Source organism: Ranitomeya variabilis, chromosome 2 (genome assembly GCF_051348905.1).
Source record: "Ranitomeya variabilis isolate aRanVar5 chromosome 2, aRanVar5.hap1, whole genome shotgun sequence".
NCBI classification, from domain to species: Eukaryota; Metazoa; Chordata; class Amphibia; order Anura; family Dendrobatidae; genus Ranitomeya; species Ranitomeya variabilis.
In genome coordinates this window covers 594,333,058-594,354,797 of record NC_135233.1, presented here as the reverse complement: position 1 = coordinate 594,354,797, position 21,740 = coordinate 594,333,058, and the positions used below count along the sequence as shown (strand labels likewise).

Here is a 21,740-nt window from a genome sequence, read left to right as displayed (position 1 = left end):
ATTGATTTGTCAATTTTTTCTCCATTTTTTATTTCGTTTCCTGCACAGAGCTGTTGGAATTGCGGCCGGAAAGCAAGCGAGACCTGCAGCGGCTGCAACACTGCGCGATATTGCGGTTCCTTCTGCCAACACAAAGACTGGGAGAAACACCATCATATCTGTGGCCAACCCTTGCATCACCCACCCAGCGTACAGCCAGCACCAACCAACCCCGCCACACCTGCTGCCAGTCCCACCACCAGCAGTTCAGCCTCTCGCTCCGGGACCCCTGCTACACCTCTCCTGCTGGATACCGCCTCTCGCTAACGGATGATACAATATCAGCCATCAGACCAACCACGCGGCTAGCCCGCACCCAACAGGCCCGCCAACGGGCCTCTCCTCCAATTCTGTGAAGACCTCCCTGCCCCTTGTTGCTTCCGCCTCTGGGTGGGTAAGAGGCTGTGCCGGTATGGAATGGAATTGATCACCGTAGAAAAGCCGTACCCTTCCTTTTTTTTCTAGAGGAGGCAAACTTTATGGGGGTGCGGGAATTATTTTACCTAAAACTACACTCATATCTTTGGCTTTAAACCTAATTGAAATCCCAAAAAAAAAAAATAACATAAATGTACAAATGAAACTACCTTGCTAGACAGCCAAGAAATGTCAGACACCGAGAACACCTCTTATAAAGAAATCCCAAAAATGAAACCCTAACCCAAACATTTCCAGCCCTGCCAAAGCCTGGTCCGTCATGGCGAGAGGAGCGGAGGGAGTCACCTGCAGAGAACACTCGGATCTTCCTCTCCTATTGTACGTTTTTCTCGCGTTGCTCAGCCGTCCAGGAGGCTTTCTTGTCCAGCTCTTGGATCGTCTGAGAAGGGAGGAAAAAAAAGACGCCCCTACCCCCAAAAAAGACACGTCTTCTTGCCCTGTTCAGACTGACATTGAGATCTTGTGTATAAGCGTCTTTTTGCTACACCCCTGTTCTTCTCGTCTCTGTGTCAAAAGTGTGGAGAATCACTGAATGGAATATTTATTGGATTGTTGCAGTTAACACGTCAAATTTTGGGGGACTGGTGGGAAGTGAACCCAGGACCCTTCCCATCCTGGATCACAGACTTTTTTTGCCCACTTTTGGGGGGGGGAGGGTAAATTGTACAGTTTTTTTTTTTATTATTTTTTATTTATAAAAGCAAAACAGAAAAAAATCCCATGCAGGGGACATGAGTGCAATATAAAAAGTGCAAGGCTACTGATGGACGGGATGTCAGCTGCAAATTTATATATTTGTAAAAAACTAAAAAAATATGGGCGTCAGATAAGATCAACCCAAAAAGTACGATAGAAGAGATTAAAAATCATCCGACGTATTCTCCAAATTACATTTTTCCAGGCAACTGTGCTCCAATCCGATAGACAGTAATTTACCGACAATGCCACATTGTCAGCGGGGTGCATTGTTGCCAGGACAAAATTTGCCCAATTGAACCCTAAAAAAGAAGAACTATCATTATGCAGCGTTCAACTACCTAAGTATAACCCGGGTGGGAATGTCATGGCATGGCCAACAGTTCGTAGAAGTTTTCATTAGGGTTTTTTTTTCTAAATGTGCGGGTAGAAACAGCTAAGATTGCTTTATCATGGTTCCTCATGGGTGGGGCTTACCCTCTCCTGTAATACATGGGGAGGAGCAAAGTATTTCCAATTTCACTTATGCCACATTCACACATCTTGTTTTTCGCAGGACGTCCGCAGTAGACCCGCGGACAGTCCGTGCATGGGACCGTCACATGCAACATTAGGCTGGAGTCCCACAATGCGGCCGTCTGAACCATTAACGTAATTGTGATGTCCTTTCTTTACAATATTTGTGGCGGCTTTCCGCTGTATTAGTAAGAATTCATAGCACTTAGGCCAAGCAACGACCGTTTTGTTAGACGGTCCTTTGCATGGCATGACCATTCTGTTTTTAGGCAGTAGATAAATGATGTATTTACCTTCTTAGAAGGCTTCCATACTATCTAGCATATCCACCTGTGAGGAACCACATATGCATTTTGCTATTCTTCCATTACCAGCTGTCCTGTGCGTGCAGGATGTTCCACATCCCCAGTTATATAATTCTATGGCTTGTTTGTTTGTACCTGTAGGTGGCACTAGAGAGACAGTTTTCTTCCTTTAGGAGAGCTCATTTACATACAGGCAATGCTCCCTGGGAAAAAAAATCAAGTCTCCCTAATCTATACTGGATCTCCGCACAGGAAACCATTACACTCCCCAAATCTGTACTTGTAGTGAGACTACAACTCCAGGCATTCCTGGACATGGGATGCTAGGAGTTATAGCAGATGGATAGCCATAGTTTGCAGACCACTGATCTAAGACTGGTTTTAGTATTCCGCACGGGACCGTGAGTCGAGGAAACTTTGCATAGAAGCATCCTAAGAAACTTTTACTAACTATTTCCATGCATTTTTGCAGGACTGGACCCTAAGGACTTGTTCACACGTAGCATTTTTAGTTTTGGTAAGACGAATGAGATTTGCAAAATATTTTTTTTTTTTGGCATTTTTTTGACCTTACACAATATGTCAAGTTCTTTCAAAGTTTTTAATGCAGTTTTTCCCAGTGGATGAGCGGCAAAAATGCATGTAATTTATGCTGCAATTTTCTAACTAAAGCCTGCAGGAAAAAAAAGGTTACGTGTGAACAGAGCCAAATAGGATCTGTCCTGCACCAATATGGACTGGAGTATCTTAGCAATACCCAAGAGATACAGTAATAGGCCGGCGTCACACTGGCGTATTGCATTCGATGCGAGATCATCGGATGCGATATGCTAATGACCCTCGGTTCCTGCTCGCAGCAGAGCAGGAGCCGAGTGTCACGCGTCTGTGCTCCGAATTCTCTCGCACAGGGAGGATAGGAGCACAGCTGCGGAGGAGGCGGAGAAATGAATTTCTCCATCTCCTCCATTGCTGGGGTCCGCTTATAACGCACAGCACTCGGATGATATCCGAGTGGTGTGCGCTGTCTCACTCGCACCCATAGGCTTATATGGGTGCGAGGGAGCCCAGAGTTTTCCTCGGTCCGAGACAATCGCAGCATGCTGCGATTGTCTCGGACCGAGGAAAACGGCCGACAAAAAGTCGGCTGCTGGGAGCTGCCCCATAGCTGAACATTGGTCCGAGTGCAATGCGATTTTTTATCGCATTGCACTCGGCCGTTTAAAACGCCAGTGTGACGCCGGCCATAAGAGCAATCGCTCCCACTAATTTTACCCTACCCTGCAGTGCAGAATCAGGGCAGAAAGCTTGGGAATGCCGGTTTTACATGTCCGACCCTCGCGGTTTGACTTTGGACCAGACATGGGTCTCTTGACCTGAACTCAGCAGCCTCGTAGTCATATTGATGATGATTTTGGGCTACGTAGCCGGACTGGACAGCATGGCCTGTACTGGGACTGTGAATTTTGGACGCGCCAAACCAGCCGCAGCAGAGTTCATTTAAGGATCACTATAGGACGGAGAAGCCTCCAAATAAGCTCATTACCTATAGTCTCATTATCCTTTAACCCCCTCTCCTCCATGCAGCACCTAAGATAAGGCACCCACTAGTATATAGATGTATTATGGCCTATATATGCTCATCCATACCCCAGTCCTATAACCAAGAGAAAAGGGGATAATAATAGAAAGTAAAAAAAATGTCCAAAAAGTCCCTATAGAGTCAGACTATGGTTCAATAATATGTCTCCCAGTACATAGTTGAGCACCCAGTTGCAACCAAAAACCAGTGAAGCAATATCTAAGCCACCAGTATAAGCGCCAGCATTTACTGGATTTTCATGGGACATTTTTGATTGGATGTCCAAATCACACGATGAAAAAAAATCAAGTATTTTCCCCCGTCGCCTCTCACATCTGCAATGCTTTTAAAGGAAAACTGTCATAAGATTGTATTATCTTCAATATTAAAGTATAACATCTACGGTGAAGAGCAGTGGTCTGCAACCAGAGCATGCTGAGAGTTATAGTTCTACAACAGCAGGTCACCACTCACTCAGGAAAGGAGGGAATTTCTCATCAAGAGGAATTTTTTTTGCGGGTGCATTGCTATTATTTGTGCCAAACTTAATTTTTCTTTTGTAGTTATAGCATTTTTGTCTCTTATTTTTTTCACATTTTTTTGCTTTTTTTTTTTAGAATTACAAGTCATAAAACTGACTTATTCCTTAGCTGCATAATTTCCATCCACTGTTTAAATTGCAAAAAAAAAAGAAGCAATGTTTGCTCAAAACTGACGTGCCAAAAAAAGGTGCAAAAAAGTGCCCTAAATTTTACTACCTAGAGTGACACCTGCTGGCCACATTGAAAAATTGCGCTTAGACCTCAAAAGACACCTATTGCCATGTTGAGCCATTTCGTCAGGTAAAACGATATTAATGTTAGATAATCTTGTGAGGATTATTATGGTTTCAATAATATGATGATGTACAATATATTATATTATACGTAGACATATGATAGTTTTCCTTTAAATGCGTCCCCCCGTGTTGCTGTGCATCCAGCTCTTTACATTATTCAGATATGAAGGACTTTTATTTTTTTATACATCTTATGAAAAGTAATATATAAAATATGTGTGTGTGTATTTATAGCAGCAAGACGCTGTATCCTTCTCTAATCCTTACTGTATGTATGATCCCACTATTGGCGCCAAGTTTCTTAAGGTGGCACCTTCCTCATTTCCTGCAGCTGTCTCTCCCCATTACCGTATTCTTGGGGCTCTCACCCGGCATCTTCTGTTCTGTCCATTTCCATGTTTTTTCTCGCACTTCCAGTTTAGTTTTTTGTTTTGTAACCCATATCCAATGCACTTGCCTCCAAACGGGGCCATATAAGGTGGATTTGAGGAGATCTAAACAGCCGGACTTTCAATCTCAACACGGATTACTGCCCTTCTTAATACTCTTGCACTACCTCTTACGTTCACGACCCTATGTGGAACTACAAAGTGATCACCAAGCTTCATACTTAAACCAAAATGTCATCGTGGAAAACGGACTTGGGCAGTGCAGACTGATTAAAAAAAATAAAAAAGCAGCTTTAAATAAAAAAAATCAGATATCCCAAGGATCAGTTAACAGGGACCTCACAGTCCAAGGCGTTGACTCCGAGAGGTCGCAGCTTTAAAAGATGGCAGCTCTTTGATTCATTCTTATATCTTTTGCTTTGGCCTCCAAAAACCAAGCCTGGCACCTGGGATGGCTTCCTGCGTCACACTGCCAACCTCCAAGAGCCCCGCTCCGTCATTTCAAAGCCTCAGCCCTGAATCCAAATAATCTGGGTCGTTCCGAATTTTCATGTTGTAATAGTTCTGTTATAAATTATTTCATTACTGTGTTTTCTGTTCATTTTTTTTATTTCACTGCCAAAGTAGGTTTTTTTTTTTGCGGATTCATGTAAATAAAGCTTAATTATTGTATATTCAAAATTAAGGTTTTTTTTCATTATTTTTTTTCCCACTAGTTTCAAGAGCTCTGCTTGCTGTCATTGAACGCAGTGAATGCAAATGTTATGGATTATACTCAGAGGCTAGAAACCTGTCCTAATCATATCCAGTTCATTAATGTGTCGTATGAGTTTTTCATCCATTTCTGGTCTATTTTTTTACGATCAGTATGGCATCCAATTTTTTTTTTCTGTATGCAATATTATATACAGGAATTATATAATATGTATTAAAAAATACATATGTATTTTGCATACAGGAAAAAAAATGAAATAAAAAAATATTATATATATATATATCTATATGATGTTTTTTTTTAAAGCTTCTTCTACCCATTCACTGGTACAAACCAGACAGCATTCGCATGATTTGCTGATGCCATCCGTTTTTTTTTTTCATGGAGCCATTGATTTCAATGGGCGAGTTTGATCCATGGCTCATATAAAAATTGGACGTCTTCATTTTTTCTTTTTTTTGCAGACAGACATGTAAACAGTCCCCATAGACAATAATGCGTACATGTTCTATTGGTAAAAAAAAGTACAGATTGAATATGTACATGAAACACAGAAGTCAAAGGCCTTGTTCACACGATCCTTTTTTCGCTGCGGATTTTTCAGGTCCTGATTTGTGAAACCCGCAGTGCAAAACCTGCGGTGGTTTTCACTGCGGTTTTCAGTCCTTTTTCTACTGCGGATTCCACTGCGGGTTTCCAGCTGCTTTTTCCTATTGGTGCAGGTGGAAACCCGCTGCGGAATCCGCAGAAAGAATTGACATGGTACTTCTTTTTTTCCGCAGAAAATCAGTGCGGATTTTCGAGCGGAAAAAAGGAACGTCGGAACAGCGGGGTTTTTTTTCCATAGGGTAACATTGTACTGTACCCTGCATGGAAAAAGGATGCGGATCCGCAGCCTCAAATCCGCTGCGGATCCGCAGCAAAAACCGCATCGTGTGAACATAGCCTGAATGAGAACTTAAAGTGCTGGTCCACTCCTCTTGCCAATAAAGTCAGCAGAATAAAGGATAGACACCATCAGCAGAAACATTTATTATTAATATTAATTAATTACACTGGTCAACAGCATTTTTGGTGCCAAAGATATTTCATCGAATTTAGGGTATTTTTGGGGTGCTGATTCTGAATATGTCATCAGTTTTGCCAGATTGGCTCAAGTTTTTGAGATTTTTGGTATCTTATTTATAGCACTTGTTGGTAAATGCGACGCATCATCTCATTAATTTCTTTGGATTAGTACTTGAACTGAGCAGTTCTCAATATAGTTTTGTGTTAATTAGTGTTCTAAAAGTTTGTTCATAGCTTGATTTTTGCACTAACTTTATGTTGTTGTCTGTTTTCCAGTGAAAAGCATGAACTCATCAAGAAGAAGTTGTCTTAACGATCCAGACTCATTCTGTTACATTTGTGGTGAATACACACTGCCAAAACATAGAAGAAACATAACAGACTTCGTAAAAAAAGTGTATTTTGCCTATTTTGGGGTTATGCTTGGGGACCAAGACAAGTTTTGGGCACCACACATAGTGTGCAAAGCATGTATCGAATTATTACGAAAATGGAGCAAAGGACAAAGAAAAAGCTTCAAATTTGGTGTTCCAATGGTGTGGAGAGAGCCAAAAAATCATCATGATGACTGTTATTTCTGTGCAGTGCAAGTGCAAGGATTCAATAAGCATAAGAAACGAAAATGGGAGTAACATGGAATCTGCAAGAAGGCCTGTCCCTCATTGTGAAGATGTGCCTGTACCTGTGTTTACCATAAATAACAGTCATCATGATGATTTTTTGGCTCTCTCCACACCATTGGAACACCAAATTTGAAGCTTTTTCTTTGTCCTTTGCTCCATTTTCGTAATAATTCGATACATGCTTTGCACACTATGTGTGGTGCCCAAAACTTGTCTTGGTCCCCAAGCATAACCCCAAAATAGGCAAAATACACTTTTTTTACGAAGTCTGTTATGTTTCTTCTATGTTTTGGCAGTGTGTATTCACCACAAATGTAACAGAATGAGTCTGGATCGTTAAGACAACTTCTTCTTGATGAGTTCATGCTTTTCACTGGAAAACAGACAACAACATAAAGTTAGTGCAAAAATCAAGCTATGAACAAACTTTTAGAACACTAATTAACACAAAACTATATTGAGAACTGCTCAGTTCAAGTACTAATCCAAAGAAATTAATGAGATGATGCGTCGCATTTACCAACAAGTGCTATAAATAAGATACCAAAAATCTCAAAAACTTGAGCCAATCTGGCAAAACTGATGACATATTCAGAATCAGCACTCCAAAAATACCCCAAATTCATTAAAATATTTTGGACACCAGAAAAAAAAATTTTTTTTGTTGACCTGTGTTATTATTATTAATATTATTGAATCTCAAAATGGCACAAATTGTAGCACAAATCTACACAGATTTCAATTTCAGTCCAAATGTGCTGCATATTTTAGTAACTTTTGTGCATTTTACTCCAATTTAAGGATTAAAATGTTAGTAAATCTGAATATAAAATTATATAATATAAATATATATATAAAATTAAAGTTACCTGCTGTCACCACTAGATGGGGCTAACTGCATACTGTATGTACATTGAACTCAGTAATAAAACAGTATACAGTTTGCTCACAAGCTCCCTCTGGTGGCAGGCAGAATGATAGTTTAATGCACTGTTTATGCAGGGGATTTGGAACTTTGTGTCTGAAAAACAGAGACCATTATAAAGCTATATTAATTAGCTCATATTTGTGGACATATTTAAATAATAAGAGTACCTCAAAGCCGCCTAACTGTGTCATAACTCGGAGGGGTTTTTCAACCTCATCGATATAAACAAGTATGTCTTCACTCGCTGACAGCAATCAGAGAACCTAAAATTATTAAGAAATTTACTATACAATGATTAAGCTTTATTTATTTTAGCATAATAAATGGAACAATGGATTAAGAATGACGTATTAAAACGATATATCATTGTTACAGATAGACCAAATAGACAGCATGAGCAAAAATAAAACCTGTCTTCATCTAAGGTTTGATTTTAGCGCGCATCCTGTAGTTTACTTCTAACTTTTTATAATGAACTGTAATACCTGCTGTGTCCTGCAGGTGGAGAATGGGCGCAAAACTTGACAACCAAATTTTTCCAAGCACCAGCCGATTCCTAGAAGAGGGAAGAAAATACATATAAAAAAAATAATAAAAATATACAATGGGATTGCCATGGGTCTGAAAATTGAATATGACCTCCTGCAATTTTTTTTTTATTAAAATCGCCCAAACTCACTGATTATTTTGGATGATATTTATGAGGAGACGTTAGTGTCCAAAATAGCACCCCTGCTTACAGCATTAGTTACCCAATGGGAGATAGTGGGGGGTGCAGAGAATAAAATCTTGACTTTTATACGCATTGTGGAGGCAATGTTTACAAGCAATGTAATGGTGATCCTACAAGGGTTAGGTTACCACTAGAGGACAGATTTTGGCAATACATAGGGGGACTTTTGCTACCAATAAAGGTGCACCAAGCAGGAAGCTGAAAGGCAGAATGCACAGAGACCTGGGGGCGGGCGTTCTTAATAGGAAAGGCTTGGGGTCCCCTGTGGCCCCAGCGGACACAGAGCTGCGTATCTTTGCATGCTGGTATCTCAATGTGTTGTATGTCTGATCTGTGACAGCTGTAACCATTCATTCAGATCAATGTCTGTTCTGTGATCAGTTTATGTGTCATAAAAGAAACTTTACTATGGAGACTCGCTTGTTTTCTGATTTCAATATTGGGTATAATCATATTAAAAAAATAATAATTTGTCAATATATTTCTGCAATCCAGAAATATGATCCCCTGAGGCTACACTGCTGAGAAATTCTGGTGAAACCATGCCATCAATGACTCGGACCTCTGATCATAGTGAACATCCCCTGCCACTATTAAAGAGGACCTATAACTGGATGTTTTTTAATTTAAACTGCTTACCTCCTTTAATTGGCACTGATTTGCGGATTCTGGAACAGTTTTCCTTTTTTTTCTGCGCCCCTCCTTTCCAAAGTTATGCCCCTCAGAAAGAAGGAGATTTTCCCCTTAGCCAACTGGGAGTGTACCACAGAACTTCTCTGGGTTTTGATTGGCCAGCGTCAGAGTGGAAAAAGCATATGGCCACAAAGAACTTCTAAGGTATGCGCCCAGTTGGTTGAAGGTCAATTTTGCATCTTTATTTCTGGGGGGGGGGGGTATAACTTTGGAACGGAGGGGCACAAAAGAAAGAATCAGTGGAACAGAATGAATTGGAGGAGATACTCAAGGTTAAATATTTAAAAAATCTGCAAGAAGTCTGAATAGGAGAAAATCCAAGAGCCAGGTCACTAGAGGTCCTCCTTTTGGTGACTTTATTAGTACAGAAAAGTCACAATGTTTCAGCCTTGCAGGGCCTTTATCAATCCATTAAAAAGAGATGCATATTTTTATGGCTTGATAAAGGCCCTGCGCAGCCAAAACGTTGTGATTTTTCCGTAATAATAAAGTTACCAAAAACAGGACGTATAGTGCCCTGGTTCCTAAATTTCTCTGTACTGCTACAACCACTGCGTAAAGTGTCAGTGGGTCTGCTGCTGACCAGGGGCGGACATATTATTAACGCAACCTGTGCGGCCACAGAGGGGCCAAAAAGGTAACGGGGCCCATTTATACCTCCAAAGCATATGAAATTTAGCATTTTTAGCTCTTGGGATTGTTCTTTGTTCTTGCACAGGGGCCCTTTTCTGCCATTACTGCTGATAAATAATGTATAAGGCCAACCTAAATTTAAGGGTATGTTCACACTTGGTGGATATGCTGTGAATTCCCTGTCCAGATTTTGTAACTGAAAAATCCACAGCTCATTACAGTAGCTGCAAAACTAAAGGGATTTTGTCAAAATCAATCTGGGGCAGAAATTGACCTCCATTGTGGATTTTATGTGTGCAGAATAAAATGTTATTTACTATTTCTAAGGTATAAGTTGAAATCTGCAGTAAAATCATCTGCAATTTTTCTTGCAATTAATTGACAATTTGTATGTATTCACCCATAAGCAATTGTCACATGGAGTTTTTGGGAGGTGTAAAATCAAAGGTGGAATTTCAAGTGGAATCTGCTTTAAAAAACGCTCCCTTTTCTTTGATTTTTTTTTTTTAAGAGATTTTTTTCAAAATCTCATCCAACCCCCTGAGGAAAATCTGATCCATAAGGCTATGTTCACACTGACATTTTTTTTAAAGGGTTTTTTTTTGTGGGCTTTCTCCAAAATACTCCTCAAAAACTGTTGCAATTAATTTCTATGGAAAATCCACTTTACTGTTCATATGACTAGTTTTCTTTCTTTTATTTATTTTTCTCTTGAAAAAGGTTTATAGAAAGCCCTAGGGAGGAAAAAAATAAATAAAGTGCATGTCACGTCTTTGAAGATGATCCTGACGGAAACCTTTCCAAACTAGGCACTGTCCTAAATATCAAAAAACTTCCCCAAAAAATAAATCTCTTCAGGCAAAAAAAAAAAATCTTCCAAAACTGCTTCAGGAAACTATCAGATAAAAAAAAAAAAAAACTTCTCCAAAATGCTTTGACCCCCCAAAAAAAGGTTTCCGCTTGAAAAACTCAGTTTTTGAACATGTGTAAAATAAAAAAATCCAAACCAGTGTGAACACGGACGAACACTGAGGAGAATCGGTTCCGTATGAACCAAAAACGGATTCCTGAATTAGGCCTCAATGCAAATAATAAAAAAAAGCTACAAATGGTGTAAAATATAACAAATATATATTACTGTGTGCTGGAAATCCAGTGATCCCGGGGGCTTCATATCAAAACTGTCCGGGGAACGTGGCCCCCTTGTTACCTATAGCAACCGGACCATATTCCATTTATCCAGAGCAACATAGACAATGAAAGTCAAGCACCATTAACGGACTCAGCCCACCCAAAATCGACACAGTTGCCCGTCACAACCTATATATGTCTACCAGGCTACGTTTTTCCACCACAGGTTACATCTGACTTTACTTTAGCAGGCTGACCTTATACACGAGGCCTACTAAGCCTTCAAAGCCTGCCTAGGAGTAGTAACTGAACCTGTTGCTATGAACATGCGCATAGTAACCAACTCCCCTGATACAAAATTAGGGGGAAAATAAGGCATTAATCTCTTTATGTCGCTACGGGCAACAGCCTAAATTATCCATTGCACCACTCCCATTAAATCCAGCCCTCCTGGTTGCCTCTGCACCTGTCTCATTAACCCCTGCATTGCCGCCAGGGACTCCGCAGGTCCTTAGTGTTGAGTACTAGGGCCTTTCTCCTGGGCCTGAAAGGGTGGGATGAGTGTGTGCAATATGAGGGCGGCTGTATTAGGAATGTCCGTCTCCTCCTTGCAGTCATGCAGCTTTCTGGGGGAGTCTTGGTGTGAGTGTCATGATACACACAGGTAAATCAGAGGTGCTTGGTGTTTAGTTGTCCCCTGCCATTGCAATGGTTACCAAAGACATCCAGACACATGCTCTGGAATTTATCTATCTGGATCCAGTTACTTGTGTATTTAATCTATCATGTAGCCACCTAATAGGGCTCCATTGTGTTACAAGATGGCGTCCGCTGCAATGTGACCATGAATGGGAGCAGCTGGGGCCGATTTTCTGCTCTTATCTCTATAGCATTGATGTCTGCTGCTCTTCTGTTATGTTCTTCAGGCCTGGGCTACGGTAGTCAGGTGTGGGGCAACCACAGCCAATTGCCTCCCGACTGGGATGTGACGTGGGAAATGTCTGGGAAGGATTCAGAACTGGAGGTTGGTGGCGGTGAACGGGACCTCCATGAAGACGGAGACTTTGACGATCCTGTAAGTCGGCGTCCTAGCGTGCTCGGCCATTCCTAAAGCGTGGTGCTAATATTTAGCCCCTTAGTGGCCACCAAGACGTCTTTTTACTGACCTGCGATAAGAGAGACTAGCGTCCACCGATGGGTGACAATCCTGTAGCTGCCAGCTGTACACTACAGCTGACAACTTGCTACACCAGCCATGATTAGTGTACGGTATCTACTATAGTTGTTGAACCCTTTAAATGCTGCTGTCAATGACTACAGCACCTAGATGGTTAATGGAGTGTGGTGGCACCCTGAGATCTTGATTGTGTGGTCCTGATGTTTGCCGTGGCAATTCACGGCCAAATAACGACCTTAGAGTCTGCCGGCTATAGCGGCATGTTCAGAAGTTAGAAACATTTTGATGGCAAAAATTAAATGTATTAATTCCTGAAAAGCACCCGAAGGGTTAATAAACTACCTGAAAGCAATTTCAAATACCTTGAGGGGTGTGTTTTCTAAACTAATCACTTTTGGGGGTTTCCGATATATAGGACCCCCAAAACCACTTCAAAACGTAATAGGTTCCCCCCCCAAAAATGAAAAAAATAAATTTCCTTGAAAAAGTGAAAAATTACCGCTACATTTTTAAATCTCTTCAAATGCTAAAAAGATAAAACACCATTTTACAAATGGTGCTGATGTAAGGCAGAGATGAGGGAAATGTTTTTATTAACGATTTTCTGTGGTATGACTATCTGGATTAAAAGGATAATCATTCTACGTTCGAAAATTGCAAATTTGGGGGAATTTTTGTTACGTTTTTACGATAGTTTTATAAATAAATGCAGAAAATATCGACATAAATTTACCACTATCTAAAATACGTGTTACAAAAAAAAAACACTAAAAATCAATAGGATATGTTGAAGTGTTCCAGAGTTATTACCACATAAAGTGATACTTGTCAGATTTGAGAAATTAGCCCCATTGTTAAGGGGTTAATCTTATTGACTGGAGAACTTTTTTGTTTTTGCATTTTTTAACAGGGAATTTTTATTATCTTTGCCCACTTGAATCTGCAATTATTTAATCACTTGTACTATATACCACAGTATATAAGAAAAATTGTCTTTATGGGCTGCAGCTGAGCTTAACCCCTTCAGCCCCAGGCAAATTTCTTTTTTTGTTTGCACCCCCCATCTTTGAAGATCCATAACTTTTTTTTTTTTTTTTTTTTTTTTTAATTCAAATGGTGGAAAAAATCCAAAATTTGTAAGAGAACAAAAAAAATTTGTTTTTGTCAACGTTTTCTGAGACATGCCTTGTGCCGGCGTTCATAGGGGCTTTACAATGATACGCATTGGGTGTCTTCTGCAGACCCCCAGCTGATGGGCGGGTATTGTGACGCACTTGTGGCCAACACATTTTAAATGCTGCTGTCAGAGATGGGCAGCGGCATTTAACCCTGGCGGTCAGAGGCACATGGCGGCTTATCAGATCAGCTGTCATGTGCAGGGAAAGATGCAGGCTCGGGGCCGTAGCCTGCATCAAAGGCAGGGAGATGACCAGATTATTTTCATCAGTGGTGAAGAGGTTACAGAATGACTGTTAAAACGAAGTACAGGTGCTCGACGCACCCTTGGTGTGACAAAAAATGTAACTACAGCTTCCCGCCTGCTTGGTTTCCATCTATCTCCACCCTTCTATGGCACTTTGAAGCCAGAGATGTCAATCAAAGAAGGAGCAGGCTGGAGATGGGTGGAAAGATGTGTTTGAATGATTGGCCCCGCTGTGAAGCACAGAGCACCTCTACTTAGTTTCAACAGTCATTCTGTATGAACAATTCCTTATGTGCATCATGGCGTGGCCAAATGTTTATGACTGAGCCTAGTGATTAGCTGCAGTGGTCATATGATGTCAACATGACTTCACACACTACAGCCACATCGATGGACCCATTGCAGCAGTAATGATTAGAGGTGGGGGTCTTGCAGTGTAGGAGTTCAGCGGCAAACAGAAATTCTTGTGCAAATGACACCCTAAAAAAATCATCCTATTTCAGTGGAAGTTGGCCTGTACCCATAGCCTTCAGTGAGATGATATCTGACTGTGCACTAACTAATGGTACTGCTCTAGTCACTGGGTACATGCATTCTCCAGGAATTGAAAGCCATAAAGATGCGGGTACGAGAGATGGAAGAAGAGGCAGAGCGCCTGAAGGGACTGACCGGGGATGAGACGACCGATGAGCACTCTAAAGTTGGTAGGTAATCTAATCTACTGTTATGCATATGTGCTCCGAGCGAATCTGCTCTGATCTGTACAGGTACCGGTAGACCTGCCAATTCTGGTGGCCTCTGGTTAATGCCAATTGAGCCGCAAGATGCTGGGACGTAAGGTCCCACTACAGGACACCGGCCCTCATATTTGGTTTGGGCAGAAACGTACTCCACGAGTACCCTCTAGGGGGTCATTATGTAGAAATCTCGCAGTCCTCGTCCTCCTCACAAAAAGGAGCAGATACCGGTCCTGCTGCTGGGTTGATGGCTCACAAGCTAACCCATGCTGTTCTCCCCATTTCTCAGGTCTTCCTTATTCTTTGAGCGCAGAAGAGAAGCGGGAGGCTGATAAACGTTCTGTATATGTAGGAAATGTAAGTCTTTAACAACTTGCCTAATTAGGAACTTACTTCAGTCCTACTTTCTACAATACATTTGGTATCTGTCGCTATACTGAACTCCTCTAAGGAGCCTGCACAGAACATGGAAGAACCTTGTTCAGGTTCTGTTCCCATTGACTACAAAGGAGCAGAAAAAATTAATAGCTGTGCCAGGTGTCTGACTAAGGCTACGTTCACATTTGCGTTGTTGTGTGTTGCGTCGGCGACGCATCGGCGACGCAATGCACAACGCATGCAAAACGCATTGTTTTGTGACGCATGTGTCCTTTTTTTGCTTGATTTTGGACGCACAAAAAATGCAACTTGCTGCGTCCTCTGCGCCCTGACGCGTGCGCCGCAGTGACGCATGCGTCACAAAACGCAAGTGCAACGCATGTCCATGCGCCCCCATGTTAAATATAGGGGCGCATGACGCATGCGTCGCCACAGCGGCGCCCGACGCTGCGTCGCACAACGCTAATGTGAACGTAGCCTTACCCCGTTGGCCATAATGGGATAAATGGGGGTTTCCTACTTTTTTACCAGAGGCATAGCTAGGGTTTCAGCTTTTTTTTTTTTTTTTTTTTGGGGGGGCGAAAAATCTGAGTGGGCCCTTAATCAGGTAATCCTGGCTACAGCTATGTGGTGCACCCTAATTGGGGTATTGCCCTGTCCCTTCCCTCTACTCAGCCCCCACAATACCCCATCCTCACATTCACCCACCTTAGCCCTCCTAATACCCCCATCCTCACATTCACCCCCCCCCAGTGCCCTGTCCCCCCCTCACCCACCTCAGTCCTCACAATACCCCATCCTCATATTAACCCTCCTGGTGCCCTGTCACCCCTCACCCACCTGTGCCCTCACAACACCCCATCCTCGCATTCACTCCCAGTGCCCTGCCCTGTCCCCCTCACCCACCTCATCCCCTCCACTATGCTGTGACCTCTGGACGCTGCTTGTTTGATGCTGCGGCTCAACGCAGCGTTTCCTGAACGTGGAAACATACCCTTAGGGTATGTGTCCACGTGCTGTGTTACATCCAGAATACAGTAGCTGCGGATTGAACGCTGCATGGAGCCCCAGCATTCAATCCGCAGCGTCCAGATGTTACAGCATAGTGGAGGGGATTTTATGAAATCCCGTCTCCACTATGCGTGGTAACACGCATCCGGCGGCCCTGCAATTCCGGACATGCGGCGCGTCTCTTTAGATCGCAGCATGTCCGTTTACCTTGCGGCGACGCTGTGCCGCTGCAAGGTAAAACACAGGGCCCTATGTGTGGGGTGCGATGATTCCGGATGTGTGCTATGAACACGTCCGGCATCATCGTGTCTACAGAAGAGCAGAGCGAGTTTTCCGCTCCGTCCAATAATCATAATAATATTTATTTGTATATAGCGCTAACATATTCCGCAGCGCTTTACAATTTTGCACACATTATCAAGTCCAAGTGCCGGCCATTCTGAACGTGGACACGTACCCTTAGTGTATGTTTCCACGTTCAGGAAACGCTGCGTTTTTTCGCAGCATCCAGATGTTACAGCATAGTGGAGGGGATTTCATGAAATCCCGACTCCACTATGCGTTAAAAAACGCATGCGCGGTGCGTCTTTTCAAAACGCAGCATGTTGCTACAATGAGCAAAACACGCAGGCACACCGCAGGTGACCTGCCAGTGACCTCAGGTGCAGTTTTGGTCAGGATTTTACTTGCATAAAATCCTGACCAAAGCCTGAAGCAATCCTGAACGTGGACACATACCCTTAGGGTATGGCTCCACGGTCCGGAGGGGCGGCGGTATCGCCGCAGCGGCGAAGCCGCTCGGCGCTAAGCCCCGCCCCCTTCCTGGAACGCGATGGTGCCGGATGTGTACAGTACACATCCGGGATCATCGCACCCCTCGCCATAGGGCCCTGTGATATGCCTTGCGGGGACGCTGCGTCCCCGCAAGGTGTACGGACATGCTGCGATCTGAAAAGACGCGCAGCATGTCCGGAGTCGCAGGGCCGCCGCGTGCGGGTTTCCACGCATAGTGGAGACGGGATTTCATTAAATCCCCTCCACTATGCTGGAACATCTGGACGCTGCTTGTTTGACGCTGCAGCGTCAAACAAGCAGCGTTTACTTACCGTGGAAACATACCATTACAGTGCAGGATGGAGACTCTGCAGAATTACAGTGCAGGATGGAGACTCTGCAGAATAGATGGCCACTGTGCTACCAGCTGCAGAGTCTCCGTCAGGCAGGGACGCAGGCACTTCCTACTCTCCTCTTGTGCTGTGTTCTGCCTCATGAGCCCCTTCAGGTAACGACCCCCTCTGCCCCCCAGTAGCTAAGCTACTGATTGGTAACACTATTTTGTTTGGTAAAAAGCTGCCATTTTGTTTAGGATGAATGTATGATGGAGACTTCAATATGATTTGCACAAAGACTAAGGCTATGTGCACACGTAGATGGAACCTCTGTGGATTTTTTTCCGCACCTGTTTTGAGAAATCCGCAGGTAATAAGCACTGTGATTTACCGCGGTTTTTGTGCGGATTCCACCTGTGGTTTTACACCTGCGGATTCCTATTATGGAGCAGGTGTAAACCGCTGCGGAATCCGCACATAGAATTGACATGCTGCAGAATAAACAACGCTACGTTTCCGCACCATGTGCACTGCGGATTTTGTTTTCCATCGGTTTATATGGTACTGTAAACTCAGGGAAAACTGCTACGAACACGCAGCATCAAAACCGCTGCGGATCCGCAGTAAAATCCGCAACATGTGCACATACCCTAAGATGGCTACAATCTGTAGTGTTTTGTTTTTAAGTTAAAACTTTTTATTAGGCTGACCTGCAATAAATATACTGGTGATGTCGCTTGACGGTCCACTGACAGGAAATAAATTCTATTTTTCTGCCGCTAGTCGTATTGATTTGGCTTCTCGAGGGGAAATCTGAGCAGGCTTTTGCCATCTTTGGTGTGATTGATAATTCCTTAATAATTTGGGTTGTCTTTGCCTCTTCTCGTCTCAGGTGGATTATGGAGGCACAGCCCAGGATTTAGAGTCTCACTTCAGTAGTTGTGGCTCCATCAACCGGATCACAATTTTATGTGACAAATTTTCTGGACATCCCAAAGGGTAAGAGAAGACGACTGTGGTTTAAGGCCTCGTTAAGAGGTCTTCTATCCAGGTCTTAATGACTGTGCTTGCTTAAAGTTCAGTAAACTGAATTCCTTACGTTCTGTGCATGTGAGATAAGGTTCTGGTAGAAGAGTCCACTCTGCGCTGGGTGATTATAATGGAGATATAACTTTTCTGGTCCTAACTTGTCCTATAGATATGCATATATAGAGTTTGCAGAAAAGAGCTCAATGGAAGCTGCCGTCGCAATGGACGAATCCGTGTTCCGAGGACGAACAATCAAGGTGAGATTATAAATGTGGAGAACAGGGTGAATGTATAATCTATCCCAATCCACCATAAAACCGGAATGGCTATAAAGATGTCAGCAGGAGATCCTTTTGTCTATTAATCTGCTTGGTGTGACCTCCGATGGATATGACTGGTTTTCTGAGCACATCCCTCTGGTGGTCGATTTTTAGCTTGAGATTTGGAGACAAGTCAACAACTTGAACCATTCCCACATTGGGTACAGCCACCGACTGCCATTGAAAAACCCATCACAATCTCATCATGAGGGCCCAACGGAATCACAGATCCACAAAGCTTAGTTCCTACACTCATTGCAGGTGCATTCGGTGGTGGACGTGGGTCAGCATGGCACCTTGAGTGGTCTAAGATTATGCAACCCCATAGATGGCAGGTTGCAATAATCCATATGGTCGGACACCTTTACCTAAACTGTTTGACCCAGTTGTGTTTGCCATAGAATTTGGCTTCTGTCACTCGGACGCGTACGTTTGCCCAATTTTTCCACTCTCCAACACATCAACATCGCCATTATAACACGATGATCAAAGTTATTCACGTCACCTGTCCAAGGATAAATGTTCTAGCCGATTAAGAAATATAAAAAAAATAGCACAATGATCCCTAGAGGGGCATCCTTCAGATATGCCATCATGGGAAAGGTAGTGGTCACTAGTTTATTGTACAGATGTTCTAACGTGTCCCGCTAACCAGTTTCATTTCTAAATACGGACCCCTAATGGTTTGTATTCTGCCCTTTCTAGGTTTTACCCAAGAGGACAAACATGCCCGGCATTAGCAGCACGGACAGGGGAGGGTTCCGTGGAAGACCCAGAGGGACCAGGGGAAGCTTCCAGAGAGGTCAGAGGTCCAGGAATCGTCCATACAGGTCTGTGTACCAGTTTCTGTAAAGGGGGTGAAACCAGCAAAGTGGTTTATGCTGTGATATATCTTTCCTGGAATAGAATTTAAGACTACATGATGCATATTTACCAACTCTCCCTCAACACATTGGATGCTTCCAAGATAACTGGAAGAATTTGGCAAATCTCTTGGGCACCGATAAAGCCTCCTGGAAACCATTCTGGAAGGTGTCTTGTGTCTCTACGTTAAATCGCACATTCGGGTGGAGGGAGATAAAGGTGTAGAAGGGGCATGGATTCTTTAAAAAAAAAAAAAAAAAAAATTGAGAAATTTAAGTGATGTGTGTGTTCCACAAAGCACCCGCTTCCTGAACTGGACCCTTGAGGGGTTCTTCTTGTTTTTGGCTGATTGAGCTGGATCCATCCATATGTTCTAATGGGGACAAAGTGTTTGCATGAGTCTAGAATTGGGGGTCTGTGTCTCGTTTATGCAATATCTCCAGTAAGGCAGGGCTGATGCTTTTTCATCCCCCATGTCAAAATATATATATTTGCCACTGACACAATTAAAATACCCCCAGTCTTACCCACATTACACAGTTTTTATTTAAAGATATTTTCAATGCTTCCTCTGATCCCCCAACTTTTTCTTTTCCCTAGAGGTCGTGGAAGAACCGTCCAGTGGAATAAGCCCTACTGAACCTCAATATTGTGGTTGGAAATCGTACGATTATGTCCGCCCCGTGTCAAGAACGGTTTAGGTCCTCCTAGACCGGCCACGTCTCCTACACCTTGCGTCAGTGCTTCCTCAAACCAACTGATTATTCTTGCGTAACCTACATGTAGTGCTGAGAAACTGGAGAAACGCACTGGATTTTTTTTTTTTCTCTTCTGGATAAAAAAATAAATATCTCTATTGATTTAAGTACAAATGTCAGTCAAAATTCCTTCGTCAACGACAGCTGATATTGCATTAATACATTTCTATGGGAAAGCGCAAAGAACCTTGGATATATAGTGCTGGTTCTGGGTAACTCTACTGCATGTGGCTGTGTGATACAATTTTTGATTACAGCCCGCTTAATAAGGCCCTTATTTGAGATGGGGCACAATATTTGTTAATTTTACACCGTTACAGTAGTGCTGAAACCTTTACAGGCCTTGTCCGCAGGACTGTTGAGTTGGAGCCCATTTTGGTGGAGTCCGTGTCATGGAAATTGAGGACTAGGAGGTTTGGCTTACCGACTCCACAGCCCTGCTTTGTCAGATTAAACAATTTCTCTTATCCACTGGATAGGTAATAACTTATTGATAGCTGGTGGTCTGACCACTGGGACCTGCACCGATCTGTAGAATGGGGCACCGCTATTCCCATTAGAGTAAAGCAGCAATGCATGGACCCGACCAGAGAGCCATCAACGTCCTATGGACTGGCCAAGCGCTGTGCCTAGCTTTTCTAGCAGCCGCTTTAGCACTGCTCTTGGCTATTTACAGCCCTCTGTTTGTGCATACCACCCATTTTTGCCAGAACAGGAATATATACACGGTTTTTTTTTTTTTTTTTTTTTTACCCATTGGGCCATATGACTCGGATGAGGATCGCATCACAATGCTTGGACAGGCCGTCGGTTCTCCTCACCGTAGCGTGAACCCATTCATTTCTATACAGCTCTTGCACTCTGGTCTGGAAACCTGCCAGAGCATTGCGATCCTCATCCAAGTTACACAGCCATATGACTGTGCCATTACAATCTGTGCAGGAGCCAGTGATAAAAAAAAACCGCACCATTCAGTGTAGTTGTACAGGCATCTGAATGCTTTAGGCACAAGCTGTGAAAAATATCTATACTAGGAGGGCTGCCGTGTTAACGGCTCTAAAACCTATAGTACTGGTCTTGTCTTCTAGTGATTAGTGAATGTGTTTGGATAATATGTTATCTGAGCATGGTCTAATATGTTCAAGACTCCACTGCTGTTAAGACAGGTGAAACACATGCAGGGATTGACTAACAGACAATCCATGCATGTGTTCCAGCTGTTGAGCAGCTGTGGGGACTCAAACATAATATTTGAGCACGCTGAAGACACTGATAGCACCCGAGCATGCTCAGATAACGTCTTATCCCAGCATATTCGTTCATCACTGTCTTCAAATGCAATAGACATTAATCGCCTGTCCTCAGTAGGTGACTAATGTATGACCCCAGCAATCACTAGATCAGTGGTCAAGTAGCCCATTCCTCCTCACTGTACAGCTTATTGCCGGGGTTGTGGGTACAATTAGATGTACTGGCACATAAACATTGTTTTCTATCATAAAGAGGTTGTAGCATCCAAATACCTCCTTATTTTAGTTCAAAGGCAGCAATAAGTCATTTATTTCCCCCCTCCCTCCCCTCCCAAACGGCTGTCTGCCCTAACTACACGG

At 42.9% G+C, this 21,740-nt stretch overlaps 2 protein-coding genes and 1 long non-coding RNA gene across 7 annotated transcripts in view; 2 read left to right on the top strand and 1 right to left on the bottom strand.

Annotated features, from left to right (window-relative positions):
• Positions 1–6,583, top strand: part of CBFA2T3 (CBFA2/RUNX1 partner transcriptional co-repressor 3) — a 34,613-nt gene extending 28,030 nt beyond the window's left edge. For all 4 annotated transcript variants that reach the window (XM_077288431.1, XM_077288433.1, XM_077288432.1 and 1 more), the window contains exon 11: positions 49–6,583. In XM_077288431.1, the coding sequence (XP_077144546.1) occupies positions 49–395 (347 nt within the window). In that variant the 3' untranslated portion in view covers positions 396–6,583. The remainder of the gene's footprint in view (positions 1–48) is intronic.
• Positions 6,584–8,300: 1,717 nt separating this feature from the next.
• Positions 8,301–12,226, bottom strand: LOC143807166 (uncharacterized). The gene is made up of 3 exons (XR_013221662.1): positions 12,120–12,226; positions 8,620–8,690; positions 8,301–8,397 (listed from the first exon to the last, which is right to left on the bottom strand). It is a non-coding gene; the product is annotated as an uncharacterized LOC143807166 (long non-coding RNA).
• PABPN1L (PABPN1 like, cytoplasmic) lies at positions 11,723–20,237 on the top strand. Of its 2 annotated transcripts, none has more exons than XM_077288439.1 (8): positions 11,723–11,966; positions 12,251–12,399; positions 14,526–14,628; positions 14,951–15,018; positions 18,052–18,158; positions 18,358–18,445; positions 19,214–19,338; positions 19,973–20,237. In XM_077288439.1, the coding sequence occupies exons 1-8, from the start codon at positions 11,882–11,884 to the stop codon at positions 20,010–20,012; spliced, it is 765 nt and encodes a 254-aa protein (XP_077144554.1). In that variant the 5' UTR covers positions 11,723–11,881; the 3' UTR covers positions 20,013–20,237. The 2 variants fall into 2 exon arrangements, with proteins under 2 accessions (XP_077144554.1, XP_077144555.1); XM_077288440.1 differs by having other exon boundaries at positions 11,754–11,988.
• The last annotated feature ends 1,503 nt before the right edge of the window (positions 20,238–21,740 follow it).

Bases quoted from the DNA above. Each gene is read 5' to 3' on its own strand.
- PABPN1L (XM_077288439.1), top strand. From the start codon at position 11,882: ATGAGTGTGTGCAATATGAGGGCGGCTGTATTAGGAATGTCCGTCTCC. The intron at 11,967-12,250 runs GTGAGTGTCATG...TATGTTCTTCAG, and splicing joins CTTTCTGGGGGAGTCTTGGT to GCCTGGGCTACGGTAGTCAG. The intron at 18,159-18,357 runs GTAAGAGAAGAC...CTTGTCCTATAG, and splicing joins TTTTCTGGACATCCCAAAGG to ATATGCATATATAGAGTTTG.